The sequence below is a fragment of the Molothrus ater genome, chromosome 6 (genome assembly GCF_012460135.2).
Source record: "Molothrus ater isolate BHLD 08-10-18 breed brown headed cowbird chromosome 6, BPBGC_Mater_1.1, whole genome shotgun sequence".
In the NCBI taxonomy this organism is placed as follows: domain Eukaryota; kingdom Metazoa; phylum Chordata; class Aves; order Passeriformes; family Icteridae; genus Molothrus; species Molothrus ater.
In genome coordinates, this window is record NC_050483.2 from 29386458 (window position 1) to 29399769 (window position 13312).

A 13312-nucleotide genomic window follows, 5' to 3' on the forward strand; every position below is an offset into this window, starting at 1 on the left:
GGCACTTCCTCAGCTCCCATTAGCACCCTGGCAGGATGGAAATCCCTTCTCTAGCTTCACGCACTTGCAGCATGTTCAGGGAGGAGACAGACGAGTCTTGCGCCTTGCCCTAGAGGGTCTGCAGCTTCACTGAGAACAGGCACACCCCTAAGAACAGGGAGGTTTCTCTGCAGGAGGTGGTGGGTGCAGCAGCGATGGGCAGCAGGGAGATCTGCGGTGCTGTGTGAGGAGGCTGTTGGGCTCTCCTGCTTGTCCCCATGTCCAGACAGGATGTGCAGACCCCAGCTGGGCACTGCACTGCCATGGAGCTGGGGTAAAGTAACAGCCCCACACCCAGGTCACAGGCAGGGAGACAGATGTTCCCGGTTGGGCACCTTCACTTTCCACATCTGGCGATGGTCTTCTCCTCCAGCCCCTCAAACCTATTGCCACACTGGTGTGTTCCAGCCCTGCTCCTACCCTCAGCACAGGCTAAGGGTGTCTGGATGCAGCTAGACAGACCCCAGGATGTGGCTAGGCCAGCCTCCTGAGCAGTCATGACAAACAGCTAAACACTTGCATGGGCTTGCTGTCCTGCTGTGTGGAAATACATTAATTGCATTAGTATTTCCACTGGAAATTATAACTTAGATCCATTAACTTCAGCCAATTTCCTTACCCTGCGTCTGCTAAAAAGGACATCTCTGCTTTTTCCACTGCAGTGCCTTGTCAGTGCCACTGGAGCTAAATTTGTGGCAGGCTAGTCACATCCATGTGACACTTCAGAAGAGGCCACACATTACCTCCACCTCCTGCCTTCTCCTCACTTCCCCCAGAGGTAGTCCAACTTCTGAGCTACAGAAAAACAGAAAGCCCTTTTTACGAACAAGTAAAGCAGATCCCAAACCCCATTACTAATTAGTAAAGATGTGCTGTAATTTAGATCACCTTGGATGGTCTTTAGGTCATTCACAGGTGTAAAGTCAGGAGGATTAAGGGCTTATAAAATTTGTCTGGTACGGCTGCTACCAATTCCAGCAAAAATAAGGGAGCTAGCTTCTTGGGTTTCCTGCCACCACAAAGTACACACATGCACACACTCTCTATTTTATGAATGTTTACATACCCGAGCTGCCAGGAATCTCACTCCCGTTGCTTCCCACCACCTTAACACACTTTCCTGTATCTCTGTGAATTTGTTTTCTCACCGAGCAGCTGGTAATATCCCTTTTGCTTGGGAGCAGGCAGAGACCTGACTTCCTCGGGTGCCAGAAAAGCCTGGCAGAGGGCGCACCTACAAGCTGTGGTTTCCATCTCAAGCCATTTACACCTCCCAGTGGCTACCCAGAGATGTTCCATGGAAGAAGCGCAAGGCCAAAATAAAAAGAAGCATTAAAAAGTTACAGACAGGTGGGGAAAGGCCACGCTGACATCCGCCTACTCCCCCTGAAAGGCCACAGAGTCTGAGAAGGCGCCTGAAACAGAGGAAACATCTACACCCACATGCAGAGAGCAGCAGAAAGGCACTTCCACACCTACACCTCCAGGGTCACAGCCAACAAAAATAGCATCAGACCCAAAAGACATGTATAGAAGAGTGACTACAGAAAGCCTTGGCTCATTTTACACCCCCAGCAAAAATAAAGTCAGGAGGTTTGTCCTTCCTCTGTTCCCACCCTCTGTACATAGGAGCACCCCTGCAGACAAGACGTGTCTGTTTACCTGAGGATTCCCATGGGAGCAGGGGAGTTAAATGCCCAACTCATCCAAAACTCACAGGGGAAAACGTTGCTTGTGGCAAAAGCACTTCCCTTTCCTACCTTGAAACTTTAGGAACTGAGTGTTAGGAGGGGGAATAAACCAAAACACCCCACCCCCACCCTGTTTTCAACAATTCAGGCTTTTTCGTACTCAAGTTCTTGCTCAGTAACTCTGACGCAAGCAGATCTGCAGGCTTCCGACTGCCAAATGGCTCCAGGTGAGGGGAAGTGCAGGTGTCTTAAGGTAGCAACCTTGTTCTTTTGCCACGGGAGCTGCACCATCATCAAATATATTTGTGGCAAAGCTGGCACTTGGATTCAGTTTACACTCAGTGCTCAAAGTAACCTCTTATTACCCTGGCGGGGAGTTAAACTGGGCGAAGAGTGCAGCCAGCCCGTGACACTGTCCCCAGCCTTCAGCAGAGGCCAGCGTGTGAACCCGTGCTCAGCAGCTCGGGGACAAGATAGTGCTGATTTGAGCATCCCAGTGCCAAACTGGATCAGACCAAAGGTCTGTTGTAGCTTTCCTCTTACCTCCAAGAGCAGCCAATGCTTATGGGAGAAAATGGGGATGAGAGAGTGGTACTTTTGCTGTGCATTGTCCAGCAACAAGTTGCAGAGGTCTGCCTTTGCCTTTAGTAAACCTCCAGGGACTTTTCCTCCATAAATTTGTCAAATTGCTTTTTTGACCCAGTTTATACTTTTGACCTCTACAGCATCATGTGCCAATGAGCCCACAGTTTTATACACACATGCAATTGGAAAAAACAATCCTTTAAATCTCCTGCCTTTATAATTTCATTTGCTGCCCCCTTCTTCCCCACCTTCTGGCCAATCTGGCCTGTTTCAGCTCTCGTGCATGAAAGTGGTTCTTAATTCCTCTGCTAAATGTGGGCACAGGTCTAATGCAGAATCTTATCCCTCTGTATTTAGTGACAAATTTAGCATCTGCTTGCATTTGACCCAGCGAAGGAGAGGGCTCCAAAAGTGGCTCCTGTGCTGAGGACAAGTTTGAGAAGGGCTTGGGAGGTTCTGGACATTTTTTCCTGCTCCCCAGGCCCAGCTGTAGTATCCCAGCTGGAATGTGCTGGGCCTGGATGGACTGAGTCACACAAGAAGGCTAGTGAGCATGGCACTGCATTCATTCACTTTTTCAGTAATCTTCTTTAATAATTGACTTTCATTTATTCATTTACCTATCTTTATTCATTTGCATCTATCCAAGTTCTGGCACGGCTCTGGCGGGCGGTGTAAGGCTCCAATTTTTTCATTCCTCTGCTCGGTGTGAATTCATGCCCACACAAATTCCCACTCCGGCCCGGAGGGCTGTGACTTTTAGCCACGAGGTGGGGTGAGCAGCTAAATTCCTGAGCTGAGCGTGTGCGCAGGCAATGCAAGGCAGACCACCATGGAGTCGGGGTTTGCCAAGCTAAATCACTGGAAAAAATTCCTTCTCGGCTTCAGCCTTTGCCACTTGATCCGCGGAAATGTGCAGTCTTAAACCCCAGGTTTCCAAAACAAATGCACACGGGACAAGCGAATAGCAGCAGGGGCAGCGGGCTGGGCTTGCGGAGGGGCTGCCGGCCCCGGGCTGGCCCCAATCCACTCCGAGATCAGCCCCGTGCCGTGGCTGGACGACAGGAGGCACCGGGCAAAAACCAGGCTGGGAGCGACTCGGTAGTGAAAGAGTTATCTCGGCTGGCTCTCTCCGTAACTCTTGGAAAGTCCCCGAAATGACGTTTCTAACTAACAATTAAAATGGGTTTAATTATAGAGAGGCTTAGAGCCCTGGGAACAAGCACCATCTACAGAACGAGTAAACAACTGCAGAAAATAATAGGCTGTTTGCTCCCTGTCTACTCCTCACTTCTGGCCAAGGTGAGGGAAAAAAAAAGAGACTATAAAGAGAAGGAAATTCGAGGAACCTGATTGCTCTCCTTAAGGAAATAATAATAATAATGATCATAAAAAAAAAAATCTGGAATAGCCCGAGCCTGTGGGCATTTCTCTCGGTTGGTTATTTTGGTTGTTCTTGAAGACCAGAGGAGGAGAAAAAAATCAGCCGCCAGCGCAAAGTCCAGATGCCGCGACTCCAAAGCAAACAGAGGAGGAAGTGGATCATTTGTTTGAAGTTTCGGTGCGATGGCCGCTCGGGTCAGTGCTCTGCAGCCCAAGGCAGGGGTTTCTGTTCTCCCAGCCAAGGCGGAGTGCAGGGAAGGAGCAAGAGCCTGCAGGGCCGGGGCAGGGCCCCCCTCGCCCACCTGCGCAGGGAAGTGTGCTCAGATGCCATTGCTCAGCCTGGGATGAAACACCGTCTGAAGTTACAGCTGGGGCTAAGGGGGATAACTGGGCAGAGACTGAGCACTGAGGCACCCTGGTATTGACAAGCTTTCAACAGTTGGGCTCATTTTAATTTTTATACAGAAACTGCCACCATTGTCCCCCTCATCTCTGCCATACCAAGATCAGTATGAATCATTGAATCATACTTTATCACTAAAACCTGAAACAGGTCACCTGCTTAGAGACAATTTCTTTTTTCTTTTTTTTTCTTTTTTTTTTTTTTTTGAGTTTTAGAATGTTGAGTCCTGGGGACTGGGAGAAAAGGCAGGATTTATCCAACAGCCTTTTAAAGGCAGACACGCATTTTAACAACTTAAATTGCTGGGGATGTGAGCTATTTCCCCTTGCAGAGCCTGCCAGGTTTCAGTAAAAGTTTGAAGGAAGGAGCAAGGCTCCGCGGGAGGGGAGGAGGGGGCGGCGGGTGGCCAGCACAAAGCCCTCCGGGGCGCACGGACGCGGCCAGACGCGGCTCCGCGGGGTTTGGGTTTCCCGCTTGCCGCGGGAAGTGTCCGCGAGCCGCGGAGCCGCCGCCCAGTGCGGCCGTTGGGCGCGCGCCCGCCGCTCCCGCCGCGCGGAGCGGAGCGGAGCGGGACGGGACGGCCGCGCGCGCCGGCGGAGGGGAGCTCGCGCGCGAGCCCGTGCCGAGTGAAACGCACGCGGACACACGCGCACAACGTGGACGCACGCGGACAAGAGCGCGGGCACACGCGCACGGGGGCGCGAGCAGAAACGGACACGCGCGCACAGGCGCGCGGAGTCACTCTGTGCGGCCGCACAACCGCCCCCTCCGGCGCAGCGCAGCGCGGGGCAGGGCAGGGCGGGCCCGGCCCGGCCCAGCCCAGCCACCCACCCGCCGGCCGCTTCGCGTTCTTTTCCCCCCTCCCCCCTTCCCCTTGTCCCTCCCCCTCTCCTTCCTCCCGAAAGTTTTTTTGGGCCTGCCCGCCCGGGTGATTCAGTCGCAGTGTCAATCACCCTGCCCTCCTCCTCCTCCTCGTCTTTCCCGCCGCCGGCTCCTCCTCCCGGGGGTAAGTCACAAACTTTATAAGTTGAGCTTTCCGCGAGCCCCCTGGAAGCGGCGAGCGGGTGCGGCGGCCGGGCGGGCTGGTGGCGGTGTCGGCGGCGGGGGGAGGCTGCGAGCAGGGGCGCTGGAGGCTGTGCCTTACCCACGCCGTGACTCCTCGTGTCCAAGTGCCGCTGCCCCCTCGCTTCTCCCCTCGCTCGCCGAAGATGTCCACAGCCCTGGTGTCGCCCACCATCTTTGACTTGAGCGAAGTTTTATGCAAGGTAAGGGCGCCGGCGGGGGTTCTGCCGCCAACTTCGGGGCTTTTTAGGTTCCTTAGGGTTCGAGTTCGGGCTTCCCTCTTCCCCTCCCCCCCACTTCGTTTTCTGGTTGTGAGCGAGTTCTGCGCCGGGACCGGAGGGCGCAGGGCGGGAACCGAGCGCGGCCACCCTGTTTCGGGACGCTGGGGTCTCTCCCGCCCGCGTTTCCCGCCTCGGTCGCTCCGGAGGAGGAAGGGTGGGGGAGCCGCCCGCGCTCCTGGCGGGCTCAGCCCCGGCGCCGAGCGGGGGGGCCGGATCCTTCCCGTGCCCCCGGGGCCGCCGCGCTTCAACACGCCCGGGCGCGGCGCGGAGGGCGGCGGCGCTGCCGCGGGGCCGGGCGGGAGACGAGCGGGCGGACGGGTGGGCTCCCTCCCCGGGGGGCTCGGCCGCCCCTCGCCGGCCGCGCTGCGGGAGCGGTTGGGCGGGCGCCGCCGCGCCTCGCGCTGCCCTTCCCGCGCGCCGCCGTCCCCGGGAGCGCCCCCGGGGAAGCGCTCCCGTTGCGCGGGGCTTCGGGCGCCCCCCCCCGCGCCGCGCGCTCGGCTGGCCCCGGGAGCGCTCCGCGCCGCGGACTGGGGGGGCGCGGCGGGGGGCCCGGCCCGCGCGTGGGGCAGCGGGGGCGGCCGCCAGATGCGGCTGCGGGGGAGCTGTCGGGGCAGGGCGGCCGCCGCCGCTCCCCGGGCCCCCGCAGGCGGTGGGTGCCCCGCCGCGCTCTCGGCGCTGCGTGGGGATGTCGGAGGAGGTGGTAGCAGTAGCAGTGACGTGACCGGCTCTTGCTTTGTCCCCGCAGAGCAACAAGATGTTGAATTACAGCCCCTCGGGTGTCAGCGGGTGCCTGCTGGACAGGAAGGCGGTGGGCACCCCGGCGGGCGGGGGTTTCCCTAGGAGGCACTCTGTCACCCTGCCCAACTCCAAGTTCCACCAGAACCAGCTCCTCAGCAGCCTGAAAGGGGAGCCGGCTCCCATGCTGGGCCCCCGCGAAAGCCGCTTCCGGGACCGCTCCTTCTCCGAGGGTGGCGAGCGCCTACTGCAGCAAAAGCAGCCCGGGGGACAGGTCAACTCCAGCCGCTACAAGACGGAGCTGTGCCGCCCCTTCGAGGAGAACGGTGCCTGCAAGTACGGTGACAAGTGCCAGTTCGCCCACGGCATCCACGAGCTGCGGAGCCTCACCCGTCACCCCAAGTACAAGACCGAGCTGTGCCGCACTTTCCACACCATCGGCTTCTGTCCCTATGGGCCGCGCTGCCACTTCATCCACAACGCGGAGGAGCGCCGCGCCGTGGCGGGGAGCCGGGAGCCCGCCGTCACCGACAGACCCCGCCTGCAGCACAGCTTCAGCTTCGCCGGCTTCCCCAGCACTGCTGCCAGCGGGCTGCTGGACAGCCCCACTTCCATCACACCGCCGCCCATGCTGAGCGCCGACGACCTGCTGGGCTCCCCTACCTTGCCTGACTGCGCCAGCAACCCTTTCACCTTCTCCAGCCAGGAGCTGGTCAGTCTCTTTGCCCCCAGCATGGGGGTGCAGGTGCCCAGCGGGAGCTCCCCCACCACCTTCTTGTTCAGGCCCATGTCCGAGTCCCCCAACATGTTTGACTCGCCACCCAGTCCTCAGGACTCCCTCTCTGACCAGGAGGGCTATCTGAGCAGCTCCAGCAGCAGCCACAGCGGCTCAGATTCCCCTATCCTGGACACCTCAAGACGTCTTCCCATCTTCAGCAGACTCTCCATCTCCGACGACTAATCTGGGGTTATTCTTGCCCCTCCCCACCTCTATTACGATGTTAAGCTGAACTCCCCCCACCTTGTCCCCAGTAGCCCAAGCTGGATGGTAACATGTCCACTTGCCTGCCTGATACCCACTGGCTTAAACCTTAAGTGCCAAAATTACGATGAGAAGCAATAACGTTTACAAAATTAGTGCCTTTTAACACTTTTCACTGTGACTGTATTACCTCTCCAGCTGCAGAGGGCACCAGCAGCTCTGTGCACTTCCAGATGTGCAGGAAGTGTCCGAATCCGGCTCCCTCCACTGGCCACGTACTGCATCGCCCTCTCCCAGTCCCTTCCCGACTGGCCAGTTTCTGCTAGGCTGCAGGCATGTGGGCAACTGTTAACATCCAGCCCTCTTTCTCCCCTCCCCTTAAAAGACTAAATCTTGCCTGGATCCACTCAGGTCTGCGGGAAGAAAAGCTGAGAACGGACAAAGATTGTAGCATGAATGGGACTTCGACTGGGAGGAAGAAAACAAAAGAAAAGCAAAAAAACAGATGGACTATGAGAGACTTGATTTTGGTGCTAAAAGTTCCCCGTGTATACATGTGACATCTTAAAACAAATAAAGAAATAGAGGGGTGGGGCTAACAGAAGTCATTCCACACACACAAGTTCGTGTAAACAAAGTTCCAGTAGACATAGCTTTAATGGTTTTGCTCTAGAGTACTTTAGACCTATCTTAGAGCACTCACGCCAAGCTTTTTATTATTTTTTTCTGGGTTTTTAATTTTGTATAACTTTTCAGAAATTGGAGAGCAAATTTTGCTTGTCACTGCACAACAATATAAAAAGCTTATTTAACTTATCAAAACGTATTTATTGCCAAAACCTTTGCTTTTTAATTTTGTTCATATTTATCGGGATGATGAATCCATAGAATATATTCTTTTATGTTTAAATTATGATCTTCCATATTAATCTTAAGATTGTGAAGTGTCTTTTCCTTTTTTTCCCCACAGTTTAATATATTATACTACAATGACATTTTTTGTAACTTTACACTTTTTTTGGTTATTTTATTTTAAAAAATGAAAAATTAATTTAAAAAAATGCAAAAACTGTGTTTGGATTATTTATTTTAGAACTCCCTCCCCCTTTTTTTGTGTTGGACTGCAAATGGAGTTGTTGTGCATCTTTGCCTTTTCTCTTCTCCTTCTCTTCTCCTCTCCCGGGTCTTGCCTACCTGGGCTTTAGAATGTACATACCTGAGCTCTGTTGCGAGACAACGTGGAAGGAAGACCTTTTTCTTCCTCTTATTGTATAGATTCTTCAAGGAGAAAAGCCTTGGGCTCAAAGTGCCTATCTGAAGACATTCCAAATACAGTTTGTCTTTGCATTTCTGTATTCCAAGTTTGGAGTTTCCCTTGCCAAGGTGAATGGGACTGGCACAAAGAGAATAATGAATGTAATTTTTTTTTCCCCCTGTTACTGTTCGCTACACTGCTTTTTCTTCCTCTTTGTGTGAGTTTATTTAAAAGAGAATCTCTTTTGTAATGACTGTTTGCAGTTTAAATCAATAAACCCCAAGTTTTTTCAAGAAACTGACAGTGGAGCTGGTTTTACTTGGAAAAATTGAGGGGCTGGTTTTAGACAACCCCACAAATGCAGGTGCTTCCCTTCTCTTGACCCTTGAAGTGCCCGCAGTGTGCCCAGGTGTCCCTCCATCGTTCCTCACTGATGCAGCGGGTCAGCTGTGCAAGTGCTTGGGAGCAGATCAGTGGCAGCAAATACCTGGTGTGACCTACCCTGGTGGCCTCTAACCTTCTCGGTCTCTTGTGGAGTGCTCGAGTCACTCAGTCTGTTCCTGACAAGCTCTTTCTGATGAGCACGGCTTAAACCTGGGGACTGGCTTTTGTTGCTTGTGTGTTTTGTGTGTTCCTGCATAGCTGCTTTCTCTTCAGGGAGGGCTTTATGTGTGTTTTGAGTGAGGCTAAAGTGGGATGTCAAAGTGTTAGAGGTACTCCAAATCTCAGTCCTGGCTTCTTGGTGGTACTGGTCTGCTTCCACAAAGGGGCTCTTTGGTGCTTTGTGGAGGAGAGGAACATGAAGCCCCAGTGAAGGCTCAAGTGTACGCACACATCGCATTGCTATCGCATTTAAGTCCTTACGTCTTGAAGTATCAGCAATCCCAGAAACTTCTCAGGTCATTGGTTTTGTTTAGGAACACATCCTTGCCAGCACTGCTCGTGGTGTTAAGTCTCATGTTTTCACCTTTGAGCTCTTCTATGGAGCAAGCTTTCCAGAGGCTGAAATGTTGCTGCTGAACCACCAATCCTTCAGCTGTCTTAACATGCCTCAATGTTCAGATTTCCTAATTCATGTTGGAATAGTTCCTGCCAAACAAAAGCTGTAGGATACCTCAAGGCTTACGCCGGTGAACCAACCTTCTCTGCTGTTAGCTCTATGCACTTGTGTGGTCTGGCACTAAAGGTGAGTTGGGTGGAGGAAAGACAGAGGAAGAAGAGTGTTGCTGATGGAAGCTGCTTCCCTTGAACACTGCAAAAGCTATATGGGGAGTTTCTTTGGCAGATACTGATGTAAATTACTGCAGGGTGTGGTCTGCATGCTGATCCCCAAGAGAAGAGCCTCAGGCACAGCTTCAGCACTGCTGGCCTTCAGCAGTACCTTTGGCTGCAAACTTGCTCCTGGGCATAAAGGCAATGAGCCCTACGTGAAGGATGGGTTCTGCCTGGGAAACTTGTGCCCAGTTGCAGCAAGTGCCCAGGTGTGCCTCCTCAGCTGCTGGGAATCAAGCTGTCAGCCCCTGAAGAGTGAGAGTATCTGATCTGGAGGGGATCCCAAGTCTATTGCAGGGCACACTCATGGAGCTTGAAACTGCCTGCTTCCTTTCTGGACTTTCAATGCAGCTCTTCAAACAAATAGTCTTTGACCAGTTAATAATTGATGAAGAAAATAGCTGTATCAGTTGCACAATGCTATTGGTATGACAAGCAACCAGGAAGCTGTGCTAAAAGTAGCTCTTTGCCCATGGTACTTGGGTACTTCCCTTGCCCTTCAAGTGCACTGATTCCGGGAAACCAGCACTGCTTTTCTTCTGTGAGTTTATTAATGATATATGCTTGGTCACTCTGTGTTTTGCTTTTTGAAACTAACCTTGAGCTGGTTCATGCAGGAGATAGAGAAGAGCCAAACAGGATGCAAGAGGCTTCAGCAGTGAAAGGATTTACCTGATCTGATACCATTAGGATTCATTGCAGCTTTGGTGTGTGGCAGCAGACACTCTAGAGAGCGTCTCTCCTTCCTTGTATTTACCATGGATGAGTTGTTCATGCTCTTTCTCACAGGGTTAGCAAGTTCACCTAGTTGTTGTTAAGGTGAACCTACCATGGCTGGTAATAGCCTAGGCAAGGCCCAGAAAAGTATAAATAGCCTATTCTGACATGATAGTTTTGCGATACACATTCCTCTGACTTGAGGACTCCTTCACTCTGGCTTATTGATTTAGTGCATGGGACTTTCAGAGTGGCCATAAAGTAGGGCTGGGCCTGTGCATGGGAGCAGCTAGTCCTGGTGTGCCTGCTGTGGCAGGGCAGAGAGAAGCACCCATAAGAACAAGATGCCTGTGAGGTGCCATGGCAAAGCATGCCTCTGTACATTGCACAGGTTGTGCTTAGTTCTTACTGTGGGGCAGGGGGACACCTATGGTGGCTGGTGCTTCTCCTTGCATACATTTTGTTGTTGTCATGGGTGCTTGCTGTGGAAGGGACTTGGTCCATCTCTCTGGGCTACAAGCATTTGCTGTTTTTTGGCTTTGAATTTAGGTGTGTCTTGTGCTATCCACCCTCAATATGTCTTGGAAATCAGAGCCATTGTGTATGGCTGGCCGTGCCAGTTGCCTCTTGGTATGGAACAATGTGATGACTGATCTGCAGAGCTCCAGGTGGCTCAGATCCCACCCTGGTACCTGCCTCCCCCTTCCTAATTCCTGCAACAGCTGTATGTGTCCCAGAGACACTGATGACTACTCACTGCTTTGCTATGGACTAGCTGTGGCTTTGGTGCCAAAACACCTTCAGTTCTGCAATTAGGGCCTGTAGAAGCAGAGGCCATCTCATTTCCTGAACATCATAGGAGAGAGATGAAAAGTCAAATTTAGGTTCTTTGTTGTTGTTGATGATTTTGTTTTTAAAGGCAGTTGGGAACTTAACTGTCTGATTTTGGCCAACTTTTGTTTAGTAACACTTGTACATAGATATGGTGTGCCAGATTGCAAGAGATGAAAAATACCATTTAAAAGGAACCCTGAAATTTTCCAAGTTCCTGGTCCTGACAGAGTTTGTCTCATCAGTATTGTCATGAAATTGGGAGGCAGAGAGGGAAAGAATGTGGAGAAGAAATATGCTTGGAGGGCTGTTACCAGCTGGCTCAAATTTTTAGTCCATATGGTTCCCATGCAGTAAGTGCAGTGGTCTGTGGATGGGACTTTGGGCTACTCCTGCAAATCTCCTCGGGAAGAATGGGCTCTGCCAGGCCTTTGCACAGCAGAGGGGTCATGGCAGTGGGGCAGGAAAGGATGGGGTCACTGTTGGAGATCAAGAGCCAGAGATTGAGCCCAGAGAGCATGGGGATAGCATGGGTGAGAAAGAAGCCATGCTGTCCAGAGTCTGAAGACTACTTCTGTTCAAGTGCATAAAGGCCAATAATCTGGGTCTGTCCAGTGGGGCTCAAGAGCATCAAACTGAGGGGAAGGTCTGGGTGGTGTAGCCTGCTGGATACTATCTGATGACCATGCCCAAGGATATGAATGACTATTAAGATGCAGTAATAGAGGCAAAAACCACAGCATGCCCTTTACACTTGCTAATTGCTGCAATTTGTGTGGTCTGTGTTGGGGAAAGCTAGCATGTGCTTGAGTCTGGAGAAAGAGGCTTTGGGAGAAGGTGTTGTGGTCAGTGTGTGAACAAAGAGGCTCCTGACTTCGGTGCTGGGGGTGTTGTGGGGGCTGGAGGCTGAAGACATGCCCAGGGGCAGCGCTGACACAAAAACACTGCCTGGGAAGGAGAGAGAGAGAGAGAGAGACTTGTGCTTCAGGGAGGCTCCTCATGCCCTACATTACAACAGGCAAACATGAAGGTGTGAGGTCTGGTGCCATGCAGGGGGGCTGATGAGGCAGTCCGACTGCAGAGGGGTGGTGTGCTGAGTGACCACATGCTCCAGCAACAAGCAAAAGTGTGGTCAGTGAAGTGAAAACAGGCAAAAAAAATTAGGAGTGAAGAACGGTGCCTTTCTTACCTGGGCCCCATAGAAGAGGGGTCAGGAGGAGCTCATAGCAGAAGCACTTTGAGGGGCATGAACCAGCCACAAACAGGAAGAAAGCAGCAAAACCAGTGTTAGGAAGGAGTTAGGTGGGAGGAAGGGGTGAAGGAGTTGTAGAGGGTCTCTTGAACACAGGGACAGATAGTGAGACTGGCTTGGTGAGGACACTTCAAGAGTCTGCTGGGAACTCACAGAACAGCTCTTCCCCTCGAGGCTGAGTCCCGTCCAAAATGTTAGAAGATGATTCTGCCCTGGTGATGTAAAATGTCTTTTGTTTAGAGACTCTTTGGCCCATTCAGCAACGCCTTTTCCTCACAAAGCCGATGCTTATTCCCTAGAATACTTACAGGGAAGGAAAAAAAAGGTTCCTCTAAGACACCCTAAACCAATACCTGCTGTGACTAAGCCCTGTGGGCAGCTCCGCAGCTGATTTATATCCTCCTCCTCCAAACTGGAGGGGTTAGAGTGGAAACAGACGCGGCGTTAAGCGTAGCCGAGGGCAGCGAGGAGCGGGCGAGCTCCGCGATGGGGCGGGAGCAGCACTGGGGGCTGCGGGGCGGCTGCTGCTGCCAGGCGTGACGCCGGCTCGGGTTTCCTCGTAGGCAGAACAGAGCTCCTTTTGGCTAGTGCAGCTTTATGGGCTCGCCTGGGTTTATTATACTGCAAATGTTTTGAATTCCACATGTTAATTTCCAGAGAGGCTTTGTTTCACTTTTGCTGCTTCCACCCCCTCGCCCCGGTTTTTTTTCTTTTTTTTTTTTTTTTTTTTTTTTTTATTACCACTGCCCTAACCTCTTCTTTTTGACTGGGTTTTGGTAATAGCTGCCGTTTTCTGAGCAAACAGAGGACTGGAATTCTCCCTG

At 52.5% G+C, this 13312-nt stretch overlaps 1 protein-coding gene across 1 annotated transcript; it reads left to right on the forward strand.

The window, feature by feature from the left end:
• The first annotated feature begins 5157 nt into the window (after positions 1–5157).
• Positions 5158–8713, forward strand: ZFP36L1 (ZFP36 ring finger protein like 1). Its single transcript, XM_036384772.1, has 2 exons — positions 5158–5366; positions 6190–8713. Exons 1-2 carry the CDS (start codon positions 5310–5312, stop codon positions 7138–7140), a joined length of 1008 nt encoding a protein of 335 aa, XP_036240665.1. The 5' UTR covers positions 5158–5309; the 3' UTR covers positions 7141–8713.
• The last annotated feature ends 4599 nt before the right edge of the window (positions 8714–13312 follow it).

Coding starts and splice junctions, on each gene's coding strand:
- ZFP36L1 (XM_036384772.1), top strand. CDS start 5,310: ATGTCCACAGCCCTGGTGTCGCCCACCATCTTTGACTTGAGCGAAGTT. Junction 5,367..6,189: donor TGAGCGAAGTTTTATGCAAG/GTAAGGGCGCCG, acceptor TTGTCCCCGCAG/AGCAACAAGATGTTGAATTA.